The sequence below is a fragment of the Solenopsis invicta genome, chromosome 5 (genome assembly GCF_016802725.1).
Source record: "Solenopsis invicta isolate M01_SB chromosome 5, UNIL_Sinv_3.0, whole genome shotgun sequence".
Lineage (NCBI taxonomy): Eukaryota > Metazoa > Arthropoda > Insecta > Hymenoptera > Formicidae > Solenopsis > Solenopsis invicta.
In genome coordinates this window covers 26,503,834-26,528,831 of record NC_052668.1, presented here as the reverse complement: position 1 = coordinate 26,528,831, position 24,998 = coordinate 26,503,834, and the positions used below count along the sequence as shown (strand labels likewise).

The 24,998-nt window shown below is 37.7% G+C and overlaps 1 protein-coding gene across 1 annotated transcript in view; it reads left to right on the top strand.

Moving 5' to 3' along the window:
• The window catches only part of LOC105203278 (transcription factor EC), a 136,593-nt gene that overhangs the window by 98,337 nt on the left and 13,258 nt on the right, over positions 1-24,998 (top strand). Inside the window, 2 exon segments of the mRNA XM_026139239.2 lie at positions 6,362-6,437; positions 18,446-18,722. Of these exon segments, the coding sequence (XP_025995024.2) occupies positions 6,362-6,437; positions 18,446-18,722 (353 nt within the window).

Sequence of the window (24,998 nt, the reverse complement as noted above, 5' to 3'; positions counted from 1 at the left end):
ATGGAAAAAATCGGTTTTTGTATTTTTAAACACGTATTGTTAAAATAGAAAACACGCAAAAATGTTTTAAAAACAAAAGTTTTTACATGAAAAGAATAGTTTTATTGAAATATCTAAAAATGGAGCTAGACACAAATGCTGAAAGTAACCCGGTTGGATCAAATAAAATAATTATGAGGAATATTCAATGGGAATGGAATCAAGAATTTTCGATGCTGCAAGAAGTTTTGACATTCTAACAACCACTGTTTGAAATGTTCCTTTATAAAAATAATGCGTTGCTGTTCGAAATTTCTTTTTTTTTTAAGTGACTTGTTACCATTATCGATTTTAAAAAGTAACGCGTTACTAAGAAAATAATAATTTGTTATATTTTTCATTATTCTCTCACGAAATTTTTATTATCCTTTTTTTTTGTAGAGTAGCATCCAATTGCCTACGTCGCTATTTGAGCAGAGCAAATACGAATCTATAGCCGTTTTGGTTAGTCGTAACATTGTGCAGCCCCGTAGCCAAATGCTACGAACTTTCGTTTCAATCTTTGTATTGGATTGGAACAAAAGTTCGTAGCGTTTTTAAATTAAATTCAAAGACAAATATGCGGATATTTGTAGATTTACAATTATACATGTGCCGCTACGAACTTTTTTCCAACTCAATATTATACATTTATAAAGTAACGATACAATTCGTTATTCTAAAAATGTAATGACCTTGCCGTTACAGACAGAAAAAGATTATGATCATTAACGAAAAAGTAACAGTAACGGCGTTACAACGGACATGTTACTTCCCAACCCTGTTAGCAACCAACTTGAGCATCCTACATAATTGTTTTTATAGTTTAACAAGATTATTTTTAAATTTGTTTCCAGGTAATTTTTAGATACTTCAGAAAAACCGTATTCTTCTCGTGTACGTTAAGGTAATCCGAGTTTGCCTTTATTTGTAAATTTTAGGAATAAAAGATTCTCAACCGAACGCAGTTAAAAAGATTCTTGTTCAGAAATAAATTTATATTACTGCGTGATACATAAAGAAATGAAACGATATCAATATAATTTTAATTAAAGTGCACTTGAATAATTAGCAATGTAATTTAATCGAAAAGTTGCATCATCGCAGATATTTTTTAATCCACTCTGCGTAGTTTTTTCCAAGATGTAATCTGCTGTTCTTCTTTTTTCCACAACTTTACCTCGCCGTTGTCTCTCGCGATTAAGATGTAACTAAAATTGCAAAAAATGATACGGCGCTCGCGAACGAAACAAGCGAAAATCGGGGACGGCGCCGAGAATCGTATCGGTAGAGGAGCGTTCCAATTTTCCGAAAACAATTGCGGACGTAATGAAAGTCCAGTTGGCCGGGGCACGGCCAACGAGACGGAGGAATCGGGATCAAATTTGTAAGAGAGAATGGAGAAATAACGACCGCAGAGCACGCGGGGACATCGGGAATAAAATAGGAATTCTGTAAAAAAATAGTCGCGCCGTTGCGCCGCTAATTCGCCCCCTCTCCCCGCCCCTTTGTCTCGCCACTTATCGACTACTATTGTGCGCCCCCGCGAGAGGTGCATTGTCGATTGCACGATGCTCTACGTGCGCCATACGCGGGGGAGACATAGGAGAGGAGACAAAGGAGATGCTTACCGATGAGAGTCGACTTTTTCTGCGCGATCGATATGCATGCGACACGAGTCGATTTGCAAATGTGTCCCCTCTTTTGCTAATTTGTTTTTAATCCTACTCTCTCTCTCTCTCTCTCTTTCTATCTCGTTAATTACATCTTTCCCTAATCTCAACGGACGCGATCAAGTGGTTTCGTTTCCGCTTCAAAGCACGTATTATATTATGGGACTTTTTTCGGAACGGTCTCTCCTATTGGAATCATTCAATTAATTCCTAGATTTCTATTGTGTTCCCTAGGAGAAACGGAATAATTCCAATCGGAATCTATTCCGAACAGCTCCACGATACGTGCCCAGATCATACATTCGCAGTGACTCGACTATTCAAATCTCTTTTGCCAATCGAACAAAAATAACGAAAATTTTTTCAAGAAAAAATTGATCCCGCACTCCAGTAAACGGATTGAAATACTTTTTATACTAAATTCAAGGTATTCCCTTAAAATTATGAGCTAAAATGCGCAGTTCTTCAGCGAAGTTATGCAGAAAATTCCAATTTTTATAATCGTAGGACGAAAAGTGAATCGTTATTTATCTGCACACTCCGCGTTCTAGTACTCGCTAGAGGGCAAGTTTGAATTTTCTTTCGAGAAAGAAAGCCCATTCTGACGAGAGGCTTTTCTCTAATCTTTGCCCGTATCTCGCAGATAATTCCCTTTCCCGCTCTTCCCCCACGGAATCCGGAGTTAGCTGATTGATGAAACTCGTCGTTGTCGATTAGGAAGGCGTGCCTCTCGATTCCAAGTGAAAAGCATAGGTTCGCGCATCTTCCCGGACAGAATCGGGTAGGTTCGATCTTCGTCGTTTGTCCCGACCTCATCCTCATCGATTTTTCGAGCTGTCTCACGCTCCTCCGAATTAACCATCGTAATCTAATCAGATGGATCAGAGAAAATTCCCTTCCGTTTCCTTCCTCTCCTTCTCCCTCTCGTTGATGTCCGCTCCTCTCTCTCTCTCTCTCTCTCTCTCTCTCTCTTCCCCCGCTCTTCTCGCTACTCTCTCCTTCGTCTTCTCTTTCTCACCCGAAGCGAATCGAATTCGAGAAAGGAAGTTACAACTTCCTCAAAGTTTTCAAGGCTGCTCTTTCATCCCTTTGCGCGCGCGCGCAACGAATCTCCCATCTCGTATCCCGTTCTTTATAGCCCCGTTCTATCGCGGTGTTTACAAATATTTGTCTCTGTATGAATCAGCAATTTGCAGAATTTAGTTTGGCGTAGTGACGTAGACCTGTGATGCGCTTTGAAGTGCTCCAGAACTGGATGTAGACCTTATTTCGAACCGATTTTTCTCCCTAACTATATTTAACTTCCACAAAGTTGGCGTATTTTCTTGTATCTTGGCAATTTGATTTCGCGCAAGTCTCTTAATTCACTGTTCCTTTTTGTTTCAAACGTCAAAATTCAGAAACTTTCAAAATTAAAGTTCTGTGACTAGAATTTCACACGCGTTTTTCATACCTTCCGCACCCAAAGAGTTATATCTCTCATCCTAATCGCAGAAACAGAAAAAAAAGAATAAAAAGAAAAACGAAAGCTTTAAAAATTTAATTTATTTATTTGTATCATATTGTTGGCAATTGGGAAATTAATTTATATTGTCATGATTCTCGGTTCGCTGTCAAGAAGCAAACTATTTTGTTTTCCATTAATTCTACTTCCGATCTACGACTTTTATCGCGTCGATTAATTTCAATGGAGATACAATCTATTTATCCCGGTTGAGGAATAGAAAGAGCGGAAGGGGACTAATCGACCGTCGCGCATCTTTCATTTTTATCGATTAATTTCGACGTAATGTTTCGTTTCTGTCACGTGGGAAGTGATGTCTCTCTCTCTCTCTGTCCGTTACTCAAATGACAAATTTACTTTTCCGGTAGCGGCTTATCCCCCTCGCGATCGCGATATCGGAGCTGCTCCGCCGATAGCGAGCCAAACGGCTTGACCTCTCGCACCTCCGTTCGAGAGATACCTAGCCGGAATAATCGATCGGAAACGGGGTCACGTGCCAGCGATAGGGCGATCCGGTTCGTAGTCTTTTCCGCAAGGGAGATACGCTATATCCTCCGGAAAGCGCGATATGCTTTCCCGAATAACTTCGATACGGAACGACGATATCCCGAATATACCGAGGGACGGTGTGCGACTCGACCCTCGACAATTCGCACGCGCGTTCAAGACGACAATGATGTAATTTATTACGATCGAGCGATCGAAGAGTACCGAGCGTTTGCTTCCAATCGCGTGTCAAGTGCTTGTAAACTCGAAGGGAATATTGTAATAGTCTGCAGATAGAGGACCCGGCGTGTAAGAAAATGTAGGTGAAATCCATAGCATTAAACTCTCTCTGCTTTCTTAAGAATGTAACTAAAAAAAAAAAAGAGTCGAAGTATTTATCGAGAGGATATTTCAGTTGGAAGAACCGTTTTAATCAAAGACTATTTTTTTTACGCGAAATTAAAAATACCTGGAATATTGACTCTTTTTCTTGGCGGTACTTGAAAAAGAATGACACGATATACTCCCGATACAATAACGAAGGAATATTGAATCAAATAATAACGTGTGATCTTTTATCAATTGAGCTCAGAAACATGTGTCGAAACTTTCATTCGCGTAAGGTTTTGATTTGACGAGTATAGTTTTATCCCTTTCCAAAAACGAAAAATGCACAATATCCTTAGTAGACTACAAGGCATATATGGAGCATTACACGTGACAGGGATTCACCTAAAAATAAAGTGTTTGGGATTTTTAAAATGATAATGAAAACATGTTAGTAGATATATTGTATAAGGTTGAAGATAAAAAATATAAGTATTATAACTAAACTAAAAAATTAATTTTTTTAATACTATTACATTTTTCTCGCTAAAATTAACATTTCTATCTGAAAGTATAGAAAAATCCTAAAAAAAAATCATGTCTCTAAAAATGTTTTAATTTTAGCTACAAATGTTGGAAAAAAATAAATTTTCTTTCTTTAATTTAAACGGTAGCCTTCAATATCATTTAAATTAAAGAAAAAAATGATTTTTTTCCATTTGTAGCTAAAATTAAAACATTTTTAGAGACACAATTTTTTTAGGATTTTTTCCCATACTTTCAGATAAAAACATTAATTTTAGTGAGAAAAATTTAATAATATTAAAAAAATTAACTTTTTAGTTTTAAGTAAAGAAATGAACAATTGTATCCTTTTTTAAAATCTGAAAAAATTCTCAAAAATACTTCAATATATGTAGAACATTGTACCATAAAGCAAATTTTGCGATTGCAATGGGATCCTCTCGAAAACGAATATTTTTTCCAAATACAAAATTATAATTTCAGCCAAAAGCTAAATAATATCACTTTTTATTGGTCTATTATTTAATGCAACTTTAATGTAAATAATATATTTTTCACAAATAACTATAAAATAAAAAATAGTTGTGAATTTCCTTTAGATTTATTTATTTCCCAATAAATTAAAACGCAAAGACTTCACAACTATTTTTTATTTTATAGTTATTTGTTAAAAATATATTATTTACGTAGTATTAAATAACTGACCAATAAAAATTTATATTATCTAGCTTTTGGCTGAAACTATAATTTTGTATTAGACAAAATATTAGTTTTCGAGAGGATCTCATTGCAATCCCAAAATTTGCTTTATATCCTTGAGGTATCAGGAAACAGTCGAATAGTGAACGCTGTGTAATGTCTCAGTTAGACGTTCAAGTCTTCATCCATGTCTTTCAAAGCATTGACGTCAATCACTGATGGCTGCGTGACAAATTGTCGAGGTTCGTGTCATCAGACTTTTCGAACCAACGTCTAGCGATTCGATCACTTGCGGAATCTTTTCCAAAAGCAACGTCCATGTTTCGCGTTGCCTCGAGTGCACTGTGACCAAGTTTGAATTCGTACGATATTATCCGCATTTCCTTATTCTCCATGTCGAAGAAACGGCGATGTTCAACAATGTAAACACCGTGATAAAAGTAAGGATTTACGTATTCGATTTCTTGTGCGAGGCATATGCTTCTCAAATATCACCCTATGCAACGACAGCTGAATGAAAAATAAGCTGAACTACTCCACTGGGAAGTTTGAATTACGAAGAACGGCTTTTCCATCTGCAACAACCGATAAAGTATCTGCAGTTAAATCTTCATATATTTGTTTTACTGCGAAAACTCACAAACTGTTCGAATTATGTAAAACTGTTATAAATTTTATTTTTAAGAGTATAAAAATAGTAAAGAAAGAAAAAGAAAATTAACTTGTCAACCCGTCAAATTGGAATATCAAAATGTTATTATTTCACGAGCTCAGTAAAGAGGATTTCCACAGCATTAACGTATAAATCGTTTGATTTTCAATCGAACGTGACAATTATCGATTGCCGCAACGTGCTTGTCGATTAGCTCTCCTCGATTTAGGATTTCTCGTCCAATAGGTATCCAGGCCAGTTCTTTTAATACACGCTGGCGAGCGAATGCCCTCCGATCAAAAACGATTGAATCGTTCTAGACGAGTTGTCCTCGCGCGCGGGCACGGCGCGACCGCGACGCACGCCGCCGACCCGGTCGCGCCATTTAGCAAGCGAATTAACAAACGGCGCGATCTATCCATCTAACTCATCTGTCGCGAGCGAGCCATGATTGATGTGCACAATTTCCGTTTTCAGTTGAACGACGGCGGCGTTTCAACATCAACGACAGGATCAAGGAGCTCGGCACCCTCCTTCCCAAGACCAATGACCCGTGAGTACGAATCTCTCTTTTCTTTTGCCGCGCGCGCGCTCGCGTTTCCCTCCTCCTTCTTCCTTGCTCTCTCCTCGTCACACGCTCGCACGTTCTCTCGCTCTTCCTCTCGCCTATCGCTACCTCGTTTTTCGTAGTCCTCTTATTCTTCGCCTTTGCCTTTTGCACATTCCCCACGGACCATTATTTCCTGTTCGTGACCCTTTACGACGAGTTAGTCCAGGTCAGGTGCTCGAGACGAGAGGCTTTCACCGGAAGTCCATTCTTCGCCCCCTTCCACCCCCTCTTTCCTTCGCCCTCGTTTCTTCCTCTCTCTCTCGCTGGCCCTCCACGGCTGCTCGTTCTTTCTTCCTTTACTTCAGCTTTGTTTCCCGTTCTCTCTGCCGCGCAAAGCGCCACGCTTTCTCGTTTAGGATGTCCTTCAGCTCATTGAATGAAGGCAAATGGGCGAGGGAAGAGCGACGCCGCGAGCCGGAGATACGAAGGAACGAGATTAAAAGTGTCCAGTTTCGTTTATTACGAATTACCGCGTGTTCGGACGATGTCAGACACACACGCGCCTGTCCTATGTAAGTATCTTAGAAAATTAATCTTTCGGAAGCATTCCATTTCCTTTTTACGCGACTCGTCCAAAATTTTCTCTGCTTTGATTCTCAAACTTACGAAGCATAATTTGAAAAAATTATATGTTATTAATGTTGAACGAAATAAATCGTAATGGTATTTTAATATTTAATAGCACACATCGCACAATCGGTGATTTCAATCTTTCTACGCTGGTCTTGTCACGACGGGAGATAAGTTTTAACGGTTATTCAATGTGCTTAATTTATCTACCATTACGTCGGTACTCTAACATCATAAACAGTCTTATCTATATTGTTTGACGTTTATGTCTAGTCATTTATACAGCTGTAAAATCTTCAGCTCGCTAAATCCCATCAATACACTTTGCTCTTTCTAAATCATAATACCACAACCGACATTCGGCAAACAGCGTTTATTCAAGCTAATCTAAAATTTCACCGATAACGTTTGCAAGTTCAAAGAATCGCGAGAGCTTCTTCGACACCGAGTTAATGACTTTCAAGGAATAAACTAATGTATCGCGGTGCAAATTATTTCGAGCGAGAGTACTTCCTCTGTCGTCATGTAACACGCCCGTGGTAGAGGAGACGTTTGTTTTCCCTGCCGTTATTTTTCCAGGATTTCACGTCGACGATCGGTTCATGTCTGACCTGTTTCGGACACGATCCCCGACGTGGATCTTCCCTGATACTTCTTCGACACACGATGGACGTACTAACGAGCGATCCTTTTGCATAGAATAGCCGAACGGGTCCGTCGTTCATTTATCAATCCGACGATCGATCCATTTGTCTGTGTCAACATCCGACGAACTTAAAAACTCTCTGTCGGGTTCGGCGCCCTCTTCTCTCTCTCTCTCTCTCTCTCTCTCTCTCTCTCTCTCTCTCTCTCTCTCTGTTTCTTCGGCGCTCTTTGAATATCGATCCTCGAAAAACCATGGAGAAATCCGAGCTTAGGCTCGTATAATACTCAATTGCAAGTAACATCCCAACTTCGTTGATGATACAAAATTTTTGCAATGATAAGTGTACTTACTTCGATTTTGCAGCGATAGTAATTAAGATAAAAAAATTATATGATTTGTTAAAATTATATTGACTAATTCTACCTGGGGGGGGGGGGGATTTTTCATTATATTTTATTATAAAGTTTACTACAAATTTTATCACGTGCAGCGACAAGCTTGGAATAGCTTAGCAACCTGTCAAATATCGAGTAACAATAGAAATTTTTGAAAAATACAGAAGCTATTTTATAAACTGCTTAATAAAAATTATCATGCAGCATTAAGTAATGTTCTAAGATAACATTTTTATATTTCAAGATAAAATTTTCTTGTTTAATAAAATATGATTGTATTTGAAATTTGTTTTCACATGATTATATATTTAATGTTACATATACTGTCTTTTATCAAACTCTAATATGATTCGAATCTGGAGCCTCTGGATGAGTCTCCTATCTTACGTGCTACGCTACTTTTTTATATTAATAAATTATATTAGGATAACTCCGGTATATATGCCGAGCGAGGATTTTGTACATCAACACGTGGTACTATTGTTTTCTTCGGAATCCAAAGGCCAAGATAGGATTAGGAGAATTTTATACGCTGCAGAATAAAAAAAGATAGAGTCAAGATAATTTACACGTAAGCACTCTGTTATGTGCTTTTATATCATATTAGTGTTTTGATTTTTTATCGTTAATATTAGCAAATCTGTAGTGAATTGAATGAATTTGTCAGCGTAGGAAATAGCGCAATCATATATTGCAACTTATATAAAGTGACTATCGCAGTACAACTCTAGTTCTAGTTATACTGTGGTGATTATTGTAGAGAATGTAAACGGCTTAGCAGTTATTTCGTGATACATCAGTATAGAAAGATAACAAAAGCTGGAATACAACAAAATAAGAGCGCTTAGCTTTCGTATTCTTTGTTCAATTTGATGTCGCGTACAACTCATCTGTTTGATATAAGGTACGGTTTTAGCACACAGGATTAATGCCGCTCTATGTACAGACGCTCTGTGATTGGGAGATAGCGTACGCGCCTGCGCAGAACACACAGACTGACCATAATCTGCACTCCACTGCTATCTCCACGTATTAATCTCTTCACTATTGCATTCATTATTTCGTACATACATACATTGTTGTTATTTTTATAATAAACTTTGTAAACATTTTATAATTTATTACATCATTTTACGTCTTATTCAAAAGCATTATTTGTAAATTATCTACGTGTCGTATATCTCACATATGACTAGCCATATATCCCGTTATAACAAAAATGATTTTTGAAAGTTTTTATTTAAATGTACGAAAATAAATATTTCATTTTTTTATTTTTTTTTTTTTTTTTACGAAAAGAAAACGTGAAGTTTTTACCGGTCAAGTTTATTTTCGTTAAACATAATAAATAATACTTGATAAATTAACATTAATTAAATTATCCGATATATGCTGGAAGCTATATATTATGTATTTAAGGCAATAAATTATGCCGATCAATTTATTACATGGTAAAATTATCATGAAGTCAAATTGAAGATATCATGCTGCATTATAAATTTTATATAAGATATTGTATATGTTCGCCACTATTTGGCATTTGTTTAAAACAGTAATGAATCATAAACTGTTCAACATATTTTAAAATCATTGAAATTTAACTGTGCAGTTTAATAAAAATAATCAAACATATTTTATATTTTAGTTAAAATATAAAATAATTTTCATGTAATTTTCTCTGATTTATTAATGTCTACTACATATTTTATACTTTAGTTAAAATATGAAATATATGTTTCAGACATTTATAGCCGGAGACAATCAAATAAAATTCTTTGAAATTGACTTACGTTCGTTCTACAACTACCATAATGTTTTTACAGTAAATTTTATGAGAAGATTTTTGGTCCGCGTTTATTTAAGTCGTTTGCATTGTCATCTATAATTTTGGTTAACGATAAAATTGAGAAGAAAACAAAAGTTCATAGAAATAACATTAGCTCTTGCCACAAAGAATCCTTTACACAAATCTTTTACTTCCAGTGTAATTCTTGACTTTCGTCACCGTTTAGTGTCGCGCAACGCTTTGCACGAAGGGAGACGCACAGTTTGTTATTCGTAATATTATTGATTTACCGCCATCGTAATTTACGTTATCTGCGCCCGATGAAGGAGAAGCGTGCAGGCCGGCGTGCGTTCTTTATCTACCGTCATATTCCCGTCATATTTTTCGACACGTCACTGATAGACGCGATAACGAGAGAGCACGCTCGGGATTAATGTGTTCCACGTCTCGAATTTCTCTCTCGATATTTGGAGCTGACGAGATGAAAGTTGAATTAATGCGGCTTTACCTCGATCGTGTTTGTCAGCGATAATTTATACTCGTTTCAATACCTCTCTGGAATTGCATTTAACGCGCATTTTAAATTTTCTGATTGACATTCCGGTCTCGCGCGCGCGCGATCGCACATGTTCAGACCGCACATTGTCCACGCAACTGTGCATTGCGTGCGACAATAGTGCACGCACATACATACGTCCTCGATTCGCGAGCACCTCTTATCTAATGACGCTCATTACATCGATAAGACAATGGCGTGCAGTCGCTGCGAATGTGTGATAACGCTTACGGCCTATCGCGAGTGATAAAGAAACGAAATTGTCAATCGTTTGTTAAGTATGCATTATTGCACAATTTCCTCCATCGCGGCGGGTTTACTCGGAAAATTTTGGTACGGGTCAGACGCAATTCAAAAGAAATAAGGATAAATGCAATTCAATGAAATGTTTATGATTTGTTTTATCGCCGAAGCATTTTTTATAGACGTACAAGTTAAAAGTGTTATAGTGTTAGAAATCCGTCTCTTAATTACAAATTGTCGATAACTAATTTTTGTCCCGATTCACAAAATGTTACATGTTACATTTTACTACGAGAATCTCTTAATAATTCTTTAAAATATGAAATTTAATACCTTAGGTATATTTAAGGATGTACGGATCATATCTTAAAATATTAAAAAAATATATTAAAATTTCATAAAAAATTCTGGTATATTTGAGTATTTGTGTAAAATTTGAGCACAATTCATTTGTTGGTTTAAAAGTTATTTAACATTTTGTTTACTACTCTTAATTTTGACATAAATAAATTTGCAAATTTAATTGAGAAGCAGCATTACCACAATTAAAAATTAATATTATCAGGTAAGGCTCTATTTTGAAAATTTCAAATAACAAAATCAAATGGGCTATGACAGGCAGGCCGGTTGTTCATGTCTTTTAGACGGAAATGTTTATAGTTTGTTTAATTTCAAAAACTGTAAACATTTCCGTCTGAAAGTTATTAAAAGCCTGGCTCTCGTAGCTTATTTGATTGTGTTATTTGAAATTATCAATTAAATCAAAATTTTTATATATACTAATAAAACTCTAACAAATATTCGTGCAAAAATTCACTTAGATTCTCTTACTTATTTGAAAGTTATTCGTTTAAAATTGCAGCAAAATGTAACAATATTTGCTGCAACAAGCCATTGTAAATCAAATTTTTCGTTGTTTTCGTTTTTGCAACTAGTTTCAGGGCAAAAATTCGGGCATTTGCGACGAAAAGTTTTCATTGTTGATTTTTTGGAAAAAAAGACTACATTTTTATTTAGATAACTTTTAGCTAATATAGCTTAAACATTCTTTAACAATGTACGCAAGAAAGATGGAGAGAGAGAGAGAGAGAGAGAGATAGCTGCATTTTGCACGATCATGCGGCAACTTGGTTTTATTTTCTCAATGTCGCGGCTGGCAAAATCCACTCGCGCTGAATCTTATCCGCGTGGGAGGGAGAGTAATGACGCGTCAGTAATAACGCACGTTAGAACTTCTCGGGTGGGTGTCTTGCGACGTCTTCTCTCCGTAACGTCTTCTCTTTCTCCCGGGTAGGGTTTTAGTTTCGGCTTTGGCCGGGGACGATATCAAGCGGAAGGCGAGTAAACTCGGCGCGATAGCGCGCCCGTGATAACGAAGTAGAGCCCCGGTTCTAAAGACACCGGCAAACACGGCACAGATTTCTCTCTCTTCGTCCCTTCCTGCGGTACCGATGTCTCCGTCCGTCGCGTTCAAGTTTCGGAATCGTCCTCGTTTCCTACAAAACGCCCCGAATCTCTCCTCCACCTCTGCTCCCCTTCGTGTGCTCCTTACGTTGTTCCTCATTAACGCGAGCGATGGTGAAACCCACGTCGATGCACTTGGCTGTTTATTGTTCGCCGTGCAAACTCGTTTCCGACGCGCGCGTGCAAGTACGAAAACCGCGCACATGACTCGGGAACGCGCCAACGGGAGGCCAGAAACGCGCCGCGATGTCACTCCATCTCCGACGAGAGGCGCGGAATGTTTAACTATACGGTCGCGTGCTCCTGTTAACAATAATGAAACAGTAATTGAATCTGCGAGCTTGCATGACGCAACGTTGAAATAGTTCTTTAGTAAAGACTAAATAACGGCCCGTTTTTTTTATGCATTCAACGTTTATCTAATATGAAGGTGCGTTTGATGTTGGCACGAAAAGAAGATTAAATAACTGCGCTATATGTGCACGGAGAAAATTTTTCGTTGTATCTTTTCGTACAGGACAAGAGAAATTTCTGGTCTCGAGGAAATACTAATTTTTTGGAATTTTAATTTTATTAATTCAAAGAAATAATAATTTTTTGTTTCAATGAAATGTTATTTTGATTTAAAAAAGATTGTTGTCGATACACGTAATTATTTCTTTGAACTTAATAAATTATAATTTAGGAAAATGTATTTACTTGAGACAAGAGTTATTATCATTTAGTAGCCAGCCATTTTTTTTTTAGTGGCGCTAATGTTCTAATACACAATAGCTGTTAATTATTATAAAGCAGTTTTACTTTTGAGCACTTTGAAACTTTTTCAGAATACACTTTAGCACTGAACGACACATACTATATTTCCTCATTGTTTTCAATCACGAGCGTATTATCATATGAATGGATGTATACTCGAGTGTTATTTATCTTTTCATTCGTCTGAACATTTCGAGTTATACAAAGTTAAACAACAACATAGGATTTCGTTAACATGGCTTTTTAAACAAAAATTTTCATATCGAAATATTTCTTCGATAAATTGAATGTCACGCTTGAGGCTTGTTGAGAAACATTAGAGATATCATTTTATGCTTGTTGTTTAATATTAAACAAGAATAAAATGATACCTTTAACGTTTCTAAACACAGGACAATTCCAAATAAAGGAAAATTAAAAATACATAATTTTGCAACAGAATATTCTGTGTTTTTAAAATAAATCAATTTTTTACATTTATTTTTGAGCTAGCCGTATTATCGCTACTTTTCCTCTTCCACTGATTATACAGTGCGTCACACTTATAAATCACGTTCTAAGTAATAAATATTTCATTACTCTGAGTCTAGAATCTGTGAAACCTCACTTCGACGAATAAAATCGTTCAAGTTTCAATATAAAGTGTTGATTATTTACAAAATTATTCAATAAAATAAAAATGGATGCCGTATCACTGCTTTTTCCTCTAATAAATCAAAGAAAATCACATTCAATATTTCAAAGCATTATGTCGTCCCACGATTTTGGAAGTATCAAATTCCAAGAGAGAATTCCCTCTGCGTGAGTATACACCGAGAATACAGAGAAAGTATACTATATCTCGCGTTAAAATTCGTCGATCGAAAGGTGATTGTACTGCGGGCCCAATTACATTCGGTAGCGAAAGTTCGCAAAACGTGCACTGGTTTTGTTGAAACTGCAACTGAATATTAATTCGCATTAACTTGGAAACATGGTAACAGAACTCGGTAGAGCTGAACCACCACCAAATCCGTACGTGAACAATTCAGCAGCTGCTGAAAAATAAGCGCGCGCTTTCTACTAGGCGACGTGGAAAATTAATAAAACGCCGAAATCGGTGGTAGTAGGCGTGTTTATACGGAAATGCAGTTTGCAAAGCCCGGGGTTGCAACTACGCGAACCCGCATTACCGCAAATTCGCGCTCGTCGCGAAGTTGTTGCAGGATAGGGACGCCTCGCCGCGAGACGCCTCACGTGGAGAAAAGTGATGCTTTATGCAATATACCAGCGGCTGTTTGGTTTCAGAGTTTGCTCGGCGAGCGCAAAATCTCGCGAGTCATGCAGCGACGCGCCCATTCGCGATCCGCGATCACGCGTGAATTTAATTACAGTTTTGCCGAGGCAATGTAAATTATCAGCGGCATCACGGGAGCGTTCGCGCCGTCACAAGAACGCGCGGGCCATTTTACCGTGGAGCATAAAATAGTAGATAATTATTAATTATTTGCAGTTACGACGCTTTGTAATTTACTATTACATATTCCGCAGCTTTATTCTGAATTGTTTTACCCGTGTGCTTCACGGGTATAAACAATTCGAGACCAAATAATTTCCACATTAAACCTTCATTTAACATTATGTATTTTATTTTCTCCCGTATAGGATAATTGTTCCAATTACTACCACTTTAAGCACACAGTGGCAATTAATAAGCTTTGCAGTTGTTTTAATATATAATAAACTTTCTTTTTCATTATTATTCTCAAATAAAAACTTCAATGTGCACAACATAAAAGCAACAAGCTCGAAAACTGATTATTTAAATAAATATAAAATAAAAAAGTAATAAGATAATAAAAAAATAAAATAAAACTGCCAGTTCTAAAAATCAATAGTTTATGTTACGTATACTGTAGATTTTCTGTTCTAGCAGTAAATTTTGGGACACACAACCCTGTTATCGCTTCAAAAAAGTGATAACTTGGAAATTGAAAAAATACTGCAAAGACAATATATTTTATTGCCATTATTGTTCATATTATCTTTCATAATTTGAAAAAGATGACGCTTCTTTTATCTAAAATAAAGATGAAGATAATATACATTATAATAATTTAGATAAAGATAAGAAGCTTCTTCTTTATCTAAATAATTATCTGGACAATTATCTAGATAATTTTACATAGATAACGACAAATCCTGGCAGTAATTGTATGTATTATTATCATCATCGCCTGTCTTCATCTCTGTTAAATTAATTTAAAGATATATCTTTTTGCAAAGGCCAGATTTTTACGCGCAGACTGCTATCTTATTCTACCTCCTATATCAGGAGGATTTTGATAACACTCTTTGATCACTCGAATTCAAGGGTGCGATAGTCGCACGCGATGCGTGTTCGATCCTTCCAGTATCCTCGGCAGGATAAGGCGGAGGATTATGGTTTTCTCGAGGGGGTATTCAACGAGGAGTCCGCGAAGGATGGATGTGTCGCCTGGGCATGACGAATGCCACCTTATAATAGGCTTTCCATTCGACGTCGCTTTCCTCCTCGCGAACGGCGGCAACTCGCGACTTTTCAGGCGATAAATCGACGAAACGATTCTGTCGTAAATCAACGGTCGCGCGGCGCGGCATGAGGGAAAAAAAAAGCGTGAATAACGACGAAAATCCGTGAGTGTTGTACCCGAGTTTCGCGTGGGAATACTTAAAGGTGTAAAAGTCGCTTTTTTTTTTAATTTAATGTTCTTAATATTTGCACTCTTTAAAATACATTCTTCAAGCGTCTTGTCGATATTTGCTGAAGTTACAGGCAAAAAACGAGCACAAGTCAAAGTTGAAACGCTTAATCTATACGGCGTTTATTATCGGATGATTTTTGAATAAGAAGGAAGTTCATGAATACATACGTTGTGTTATCGTGATATGCTCTGTTCGTAATTATATAATACTGTTTATATTTATTTGTCTTGATTTGCACGTAGTTGTGAGGTATAATAAGATTCGAATTGTAAAGTTTGATTTTATTAAGTTAGATAATCATTGAGCGTTAAATAACATTTATTGCTGTCTTGCAGTCTTGAAAATGTTTCGAAAATGAAGTAATAAAAATCAAAATTGGATTGCAATCAAAGATATTCGACGAAGAAGACAAAGTTTGTTTACAAACAGTGACTACAGAAGGCCAGAATAACAAGAATTCTTGAAAAACTTGAAAAACAAGAATTATTCGAGGAAGCAGAAGGTTTATTATACGTCTTGGAATTGCTGATTAACTGTAAGGGATCAAAATCGAATACACAAAAAAGTGTTACTTAAACATTTTTTTTCCCCCAAACCACATTTTTTGAAGCTGTAGAACAGTGTAAGATAAATTTCTTGAAAACTATTGGGAGTATACGCGAATACATCGCATGTTCTTCTTTCGTTTCGATGTAGAATCATTATTATTACTCATTATTTTTATTTATATAAAAAATATTTGCAAAATTTTCACGACGAATAAAAAGAAAGACTGCGTTATTTTGTCAAGGAGAATTTTAATTTATTTCTAGCATGAGCCACACTTCTCTTGAATATGAAAAGTTCGGCTCTTTAGTGTAGATATTCAGAAGAGCTAGTCCATCTGCCTTTACCTTTTGCAATCCATGTATAATACGTGAGAAAAGAGCATTTTTTGAATTTGAAAAATATTGAAATATTATTAAACTCTTAAATATATTTAACTCTAGTAATATTTAATTCTATATTTCACTCTATTATATATTTAACTCTAGAAATACATTAAACTCTAGTAATACAAGAGTACATACAAAGTTCGATATTAATTGGTTTTTACGTTATCCTAAAAAAATTCTCGAAAACATTTTTTTTCGAAGCTTCCAAAGGAGGGAATATCCGTTTAAGTCGTGAGAACGAACTTCCGGCAAGTCTCTAAAGTCCATTAGGGAAAATTTCATATTGGTCTCGCATCACGTTAACGCATTTCGATAATATTTCGAATATTTGTCACGGCGAGAGATTGACGAAGCAAATTGATATCCTTGTCAAAGAAGTGTGATTAATGACACATCATATCGGAGTGATATATCTATATGAAAGATAGGACAATCTACATTTTTCCATGCGCCGCAGTTTAATTACAAATACTGATTTGTATTATCGCGCAAATTACGTAGCTCGCGGATAATATCACTATCTAATCAGGGCTATAAGTATCTTATCTTTATTTGAACGAGCTATTGATCTTCCACGAACAGCATTGTTTTGTTTTCGAGAAAAAAAAAAATGCCACCCGTGTTTATACAATCGAGCACACTTTCTTGTTGCGATCTCGATACGTTTTTCAGATACGACTCGCGCCCTCGTACGTTCCGTAACAACGCATGTGAAAAATTAATAATGCGCAAGGCGAGCACGAGAGCGCGTGTGCCACAATTTCGAAGCCATTCTTGACGCCGTCCGGCAAAAATTGCCGCATGTTTCTAAAGAAACGTGCACTTTCTCTGGCAATCCTGAATTTTTCTTACTCTTACGTTTTCATTCGCGAGCCGCTTGCCAGGCATTCCTCACGCTGGCGTTGCGAGATCGTCCGCGCTGGATCATCGCGAATGTCTCCTGGCGAGCGAGGAGACACCTCCGAGATGGTATCTCCACCTTCTCGTTTCTGCATACGCAGAATGCTTCTCATGAATTTTTCGCGGCCGTCACCGTGAGAAATTCTCCCGGGCTAACGACAAATCGCCGTATCTGCGCGAGGGCGCGAGACACCGGGTGAGAAAAGGGGCAGGAAAAGGAGGAAGACAGGGTGCAAAGAGTATGTACGAGAGCGCGACGCGTGTTATGGAGATTCCTCGGGATTTCCGTTGCCCGCGTCCCGTCCCGTCGAGATATCGGCCCCCGTCCGTCTGATATTCCGCGCGAACTCCCGTGCGGAATTCCATCTCGAGGACGGCCCTCGAAACGGATCGAAAACAGTGGCTTAGGCGGGGTGACTCGGAGATAAAAAGAGAGAGAGAGAGAGGCAATATCAGTCGTATTACGGTCGGGTGAGAAACTTTGGGAATCTCTCCCGCCTTGTGTCTCGAACACCTTTCCCGACGAAATAATCGTCCGCGTCTGGGGTTTCGAGCAGCCTGGCGGTGGGCCCCCTCCCGGCACTCTCCCTTTCGCTACAGGGTTGTCGTCACCTTTTTATATTTCTCTGAGAAGTGCCGAGGAAATTGAAAACGTGAGCGCAGCGCTCACGGTTCTCTCTTACCGCTATTTTCTTTATGCAACCTGCCGAGAAGTCACAATCGCGTTATCAGCTCTTCAGCGCCACTGACGATAGATGTAAAGGAGATTGCAAGAGCGTCGAGAATACCAGAAATATTTTATTGATTGAAGCATCTTCGGCGAAAAGTTATTTGTTTATTTACCAATACATTATTGGCATTTGTTATTGACGTTAATTAAAAATACATGGCGTTCATAGTTCTGCATTAGATTTGCGTGAATGTTACGGCAATGAAAACACCGAAATAACGTTCCTCGGTCCCCTTTCTTTTGCAGATATTACGAGATCGTCAGGGACGTCAGGCCGAACAAGGGTACGATTCTCAAGTCTTCGGTGGAGTACATAAAACTGTTAAAGAACGAACTCACGAGGATGAAGCAGAACGAGCTCAGGCACAAGCAACTGGAGCACCAGAATCGCAGGTTGCTCCTGCGCGTGCAGGAGCTCGAGCTGCAGGCGAAGGCGCACGGTCTTCCGGTTGCCGACTTCAGCTGGGCGTCCACTTCCGCCCTGCTCAACACCTTCCCGAGGAGTAAGCTCGAGCAACGAAAGGTAAGTATAAAGTCCTTCTTCCCTATCCGGTCCGCATCTTGTTACATCCGCTGCCTCGTACATGTACATAACATCGTCGTATCATGTTATCCATCTCATGCAAGTTTTATATCCAACTTCCGTACCCGTAAAAATGATTCACGCTTGCATTTGAGATTTCGAGATTCGCTCCCGTCCATCTCCGATTCTGCAACGAATCATATTCAGCGTTTTGCTAAATGACAAATTTTGTGTGACAAGTATCATGTTCTCTTTTATGTAAGATGTTTTTTTTTTAACTTCTCTTTGAACGTTAATTTTCTTATTATGTACACCGAGAGAAAAATTTTTTAAATGAAGAAAATACATTTTCCTAAAACCATATATTTCGCAAGCAATTGTTTGTCGCTGTTTGAGTAATATTTACTTTTAAGCAGACTGTTACTTTAAGTATATAATTTTGTATTTTTACATTTTTCTTACATTTAAGTAATGATTTTACAAATAAACTATAAGTTGAGTTTAATAAGATTAACTTATTATTAACTTATTACAATGAATGGAAGAACTCTCGAAAATTGATCGAATTAATAAAGGGCTAATGAGAGTCAAGACATTGATGTTGGTGCGTATATTTCTGAGTTTATTCAATATAAATTCAAGGACGTTTCGACCCCGTTTCATCTTCAGCAATGAAAGACGAAATCAAAAAGCTTCCATTTCACATGGCGTGGTCCCAGTTCTTAACGAGCCACAATCGTGAGTTAGTAATATTATTAAACTTAATTAAATTGTTTTTTTTTTTTATTAAAAAAGTCTTATCATCTTGAATATAAAAATATTCTGACACTAAATATTTTTGGAACTACAAAAATATTATCTGAATAAAAATTATTTTTTAATTTTATTCACATTTAATACTTTAATTTAAAAAATGTTTAACTTGACTGCAAGTAAATGAGCTATTGTGACTCATCGAGTAAATAATTTTTTTTTTGTGTTAAGTAATTTTTTTTGGTAAGATATTTTTTCGTGAGCCTTGTATTTTTTCTCATTGTACATACTGTATAATAATAAGCAATTAACAAGCAATTAAGTTATGACTCGTGAGAAACTTTTTACTTTTGAAACACGATGGTACATACTCGTACGAATAATATTGTTAATTTCGATCAGCCTTATTAAGTGTCGTTTCGTAACGGCGAGTCGTTTAATCTTAATGCGACAGTTGGTTTTCGATCGACACAGCGAGCGACTGACGACGTCGTTGTAACGATCGATCCGATCCTTGATCCGAATTAAACCTTCCGCTCGTTCGCCGGACTAGTTTGATAATGCGTGCATCTGTTGCGAGGGAGAAAGAGAGACGGAAACGAATAGCTGTTTGCTTACTCACTCGTGATCTCTTCTTTCTCTCTCTCTCTTTTCTCTCTTCGTGTACTCATTTATCAATTCTCTCGTACACACGAGAGCGCGTAACACACAAGGAAAAAAGGCCGTGTGTCTTTTGACAGCGCGGCGGTAACGGTTGTCATTACGCAACCGTAGATCGATCCAAAGCCGGCCGTGTTTGCATAATGAGAAATATTTTCTCATTTACGTTACATACGATTGACGTATCGTTTCTCGCCGCTTCTCGAGCAACTTTCGATGACGACCTCTCAAGCACCGTACGATCTTTCGATGACGAAGCGGTTGCGGGCAGCATGCACACCTTTCGAAATTCTCGTTCACACTCGGACGTGACAATTTGCAGCCTCTCACGCGAGCATTATGCAAATTTTCAATTTTACACACACACACACACAATTTTACAGTTTTAGTATGGTAATTGCAATAATTCCGGCAGAAAGAGAGAGAGAGAGAGGCAGACGAGCTTTTTTATAATAATTGCATTTATTATAATTCAACGCAATTGTTTTACTTTAACTATTGTAGTTATTGCGAATATTATAATTCCCGTTTGAAAAGAGGCGGCCAGATATATTATTTCTCGCTTCGTTATTCATTATTATCCTGCGGAATGTTAATTTTTTGGTACGTACGAGTACACAGAAACTGACTTCTCCCATCTGGCAATTCTACATCGGCAGCGGATTATTGTTCCGAATAATGAATCGCGGCTTATCGCGGTCTGGCCGTCGTGCAAATCGTTCCCTGTTCGTTTTGCCCCTCGTTACGATTTCGCTCCCCAATTCCGACCGGAGGGGCAGCAAATCTTCTTCTAGAGATAGCCGCCGGCGATGGTCGCGGTCGCCGCCTCCGTCGTCGTCGTCGTCGTCGTCTCTCTTTAGGGACGCCCCATGACGGAGATATCTCGTGAGATGAGCGGCAAAAGTTACCGTTGAATTAGTGGGCCAGATAAGGTCGCGCACGTACGTACGTACATACGAGGTTTGACGTGCGCGGCTTCGTGATGCGATTAAGAACTCTTGAAGTTCCGATAACGACGGTGGTGCCGCGCTTCGACGACGACAGATTTGGGCCTCGTAAAGAGGCCAAGTCGCCGAGGGGATATAAACGGAGAAACAGAAGAGGCTTTCAACATTTTCTTTTATTACACTCGTACCGACACCGACGTACCGTAACTGACGTTCGCCGCCCGTTCCGCAAAACTTTTAATCATAAACTTGAAGTGTTGAAGAGAGACTACACGTAAGATTATATCGTACATGCATATATGTATATGATATTATATGTTATATAGCGTTTATTAATATATTATGTATCGCTGAACAATTACCAATGACTATTTCAGAAAAGTATAAAAATAATAAGACTTTAAAATAATGAATTGCAAATTGATTGTATTTCTTGTGACCTAATTTTCATAAAGATTCTATTAAATATCATTTTTTGTATAAAAATGTAAATGTATTAAAATTTTGTTGATATGTTCATTGAGCAGTTTAATTTTTTATTTGTTTATTGACTGGCGCAGTGATCCTACGTGACAGAATGCAATTTTGATGAGACTCAACAGAATTTCTGATTGTACTGATTGAATTCGGTATTTTGCAACTTTAATAGATTATAAGGATTGAATTAGTATATTTTCTGGTTAATTTATTCACTAGACGTTTTTTCACTAAAAAATTATACCGATCTAAATACAAACTTAGTATCATTATTCTGCTATATTCAATAGAAAGGAATTAATCACGTTCATCTGATAATATCTAAAAGAAGATTTTGATTCGTCCATTTTCCGACAGACGTACTGATTGAGGAAGAATCTATCAGATTCCCAATTTATGTAACCAACTTTTTTTCAACGATTGTACACAAACGTTATGAAAAATAATTCTTTTTTGCAACATGTTTCCAGCACGATTAATATTATATAAAGTCTTTGATAGGTGTTTCGAATATATAAGACATACGAATATTTAAAAAAAAACCTTACTTAATAACCCTTTTAAATTTGTGTAATACGCCTCTCGAGTTCCCACGATGAACATTAAAATACCGTTCGTTTCATATACGATGGCACATAGAAGAGACGATTGCCGTGTGCATTGACATTATAATTTACGTCCGCTCGTCGCGCTTTCGGAAATATTCGGAGTCGCGCTGCGACGCGCGAGATAACGAAAGAGAGACGCGAGATGACGTACCGCGAGAGGGATGAGTTGAATTATTGTTCGAGATAAAGTTCCGTCGGAGCGTAAGTAGTCTGACAAGCAGCTTCCTCGCGGTTAGAGAAATTTAAACATTGATAACGTCCCGCACCGCTATTCGCGCGACGAGTCCCGACCGAGGCGAGAGGGAAGTGTCTCGCGTATTGCACGAAGAATTTTACTGGGACACTTAATCGCCGGTTTGCTTAACGTTAATTTCGTCCCTCGATTTATCTTGCGCGAAATGTAAACGATGTCGTACAAATGCGCCCCAGATAAAGATGAATTATTTTCAGGGAAAAGGCGCAAGGGGCGCCTGATATTTTTTTTTTTTAATCAAAAATCTATAGAAATACAATTTTTGTAACGGAAGGAGAGATTGTCTCTGAATCGGTGGTAATATTGCTGGTCAGACGATAAGCTTCCTGAATCTATCTATATGGACGGAATTTTCTCTCGGAATCCTCAAAATTATGGTGGTGGTCATAGTAACGCAAATTTTAAAAAATTTTACTATAATTTTAGTGAAATTAAATTATCCCTTACAACACAATGTGAAAAGCAACAACTCCATGGATGTCTTGAATTCGACCATGTTTTTCACCTGTTTAACATGGTTGAAAAATTTTTAAAAATTCACGAACATGTACTCTCAAATTTCTAGAACAAATATCTGCATTTCGTTTTGGGAAAAAAAAATATAATGTATTCTAAATTAATTGCCTTTGAAATTTCGAGAAATGACGCACTGAGAGGAAAAATTTCTAAATTTTAATAAATATGAATAATACATGTTCATTTGAATAGCACTAGTGAGATATTTATTTATGAAACATAAATATTTATTCTACAGGAAAAAATGACACCTAAATTAAATTAGCGATTTGTAATATAAATATATATTCATTAGTAAATATTGTATTTTGTTAAAACTAATTGAATGAATATTTATCAAAATTTAGTAATTTTTCCCTCAGTGTAGATATCACAAATAGAAATCGATCGGACACGAAGCATCCACGGTTGTAGAGCAAAGGTTACAGTAAATTCAGTAACAATACTTTTTAGTCAAATTCTTCATAAACCCCCCATGTTGTTCCGCGCCTACCGTGCTTACGAAAGTTCATTTATTTTAAGAGAAAACTCTCTCCGTGGTCGATTTATTAAGGATCCGCTTGTAGCACCTCTACTTATATTCAGGCTTCTTACTCAATTTGTTATTTTATGTTGAAACGAGGCGTTACAGTTCGCCAAAAGTGGCTCTTATTTCGCGGTGCGCGCTAGAAAAGGCGCTACACGCGCGAAGGATTTGCGCAACGCGTTCGTTCCCGAGATTGCATAATTGCAAAACGTAATTGCACACGTTAAATCCGCACGCGCCTGAATGTCGTGCAAAATATTTACCTTTGCCACCGGCATCGTGCGTACGTCCGCGGAGCGCAGTACGTCCTTATCGCCCCGTCCGCCTCTTATCGTACGCGCTACCTCACGCGAGACGTATACCTTTTATCTCGCATCTCGACGCGTATATTTTCGCGTGAAGAACACGGCCGCGCGCCACACTCCAGGACAAAGGATAATCGCCGAATGAGCTGTAACGTCAGAAACCGCGTTGCGCAACGGCCGCGGCATTTTTTTCATGCAAATTTAAAACGCGTCGTCCAAGTGCACGGGCGGTTATGTAAAAAACAAAAAGGTGCGGGCGATTGCTTCGAATACCGCTGCCGCCGCCGCCGCCGCGTCAAATATGAAATCGCACGATCGCGGTCGTGTATCGAAACGCTAAACCGGAGAGAGAGAAAGAGAGATCTTTATTATTTAAACGAATAAGAAATACATCCGCGCGGTTTTCTCTTGCCGCAAAAAAAGAACTGTGCCCGCCATTAGCCTCTGATGAATCACCAATTTATACGAATCTTCAGAAAACATACTTTACAGTTAAGTGATGTAGTAGTGCTCGCGCGATTTGTCTTGCGGTTCCTTTTACTTGCGGTGTACATGTAGTACAGGCGAACGTCTTCGTTGCGCGTAATTCATACGAATTCGGCGCAACGGGAAGACTGTAGCAAGTAATCCGACGAATTAGTTGCATCGGTAATATAACGGCAGGCAAATTGGATCACAGTCGTTTGCGCCTGAAATGCGATTGGAAATTAATTCCGGTTCTGGTAAGCCGACCCACGTCTGTGACTTCGCAAAGTTGCCGGAGTTAACTGCGCGCCTGGTTGAGAAACAGCTTCAATCAGCTTACTTCGATTAATGCGTACAGGTAACACGTAGACGTTTAAAGCTCGTTTACACCGAATATTTTATTTTTTTTAATCGTCTGGAAGCGAAAGAAGGTGGTCCGTTTCACCTCTTCCAACCCTTTTTATTGTTTTATTGAAGACTGTAGGGTAAGGTCGCCGATATCGCACATAGATAAAAATTAGTATTAAATCAACAATTCATTGTTTCATGTATAATCAAGAATATAAATCTTCTTGGAAGAATTTATAATCTTTATGTGAAAAGTGGTGCGATCTTCGGCAATCTTACCCTATCTTGTCGTGTGTCATCAATTTTTTTACTTGTTATCTTATGGTATTTTTAAAACCGACTCGTTTAATTAAAACACCCCGCGCTTCCTCCGTGCTCATTTTTTTCATCTAACGGCTTTCGAAACTGGCATCCCCTA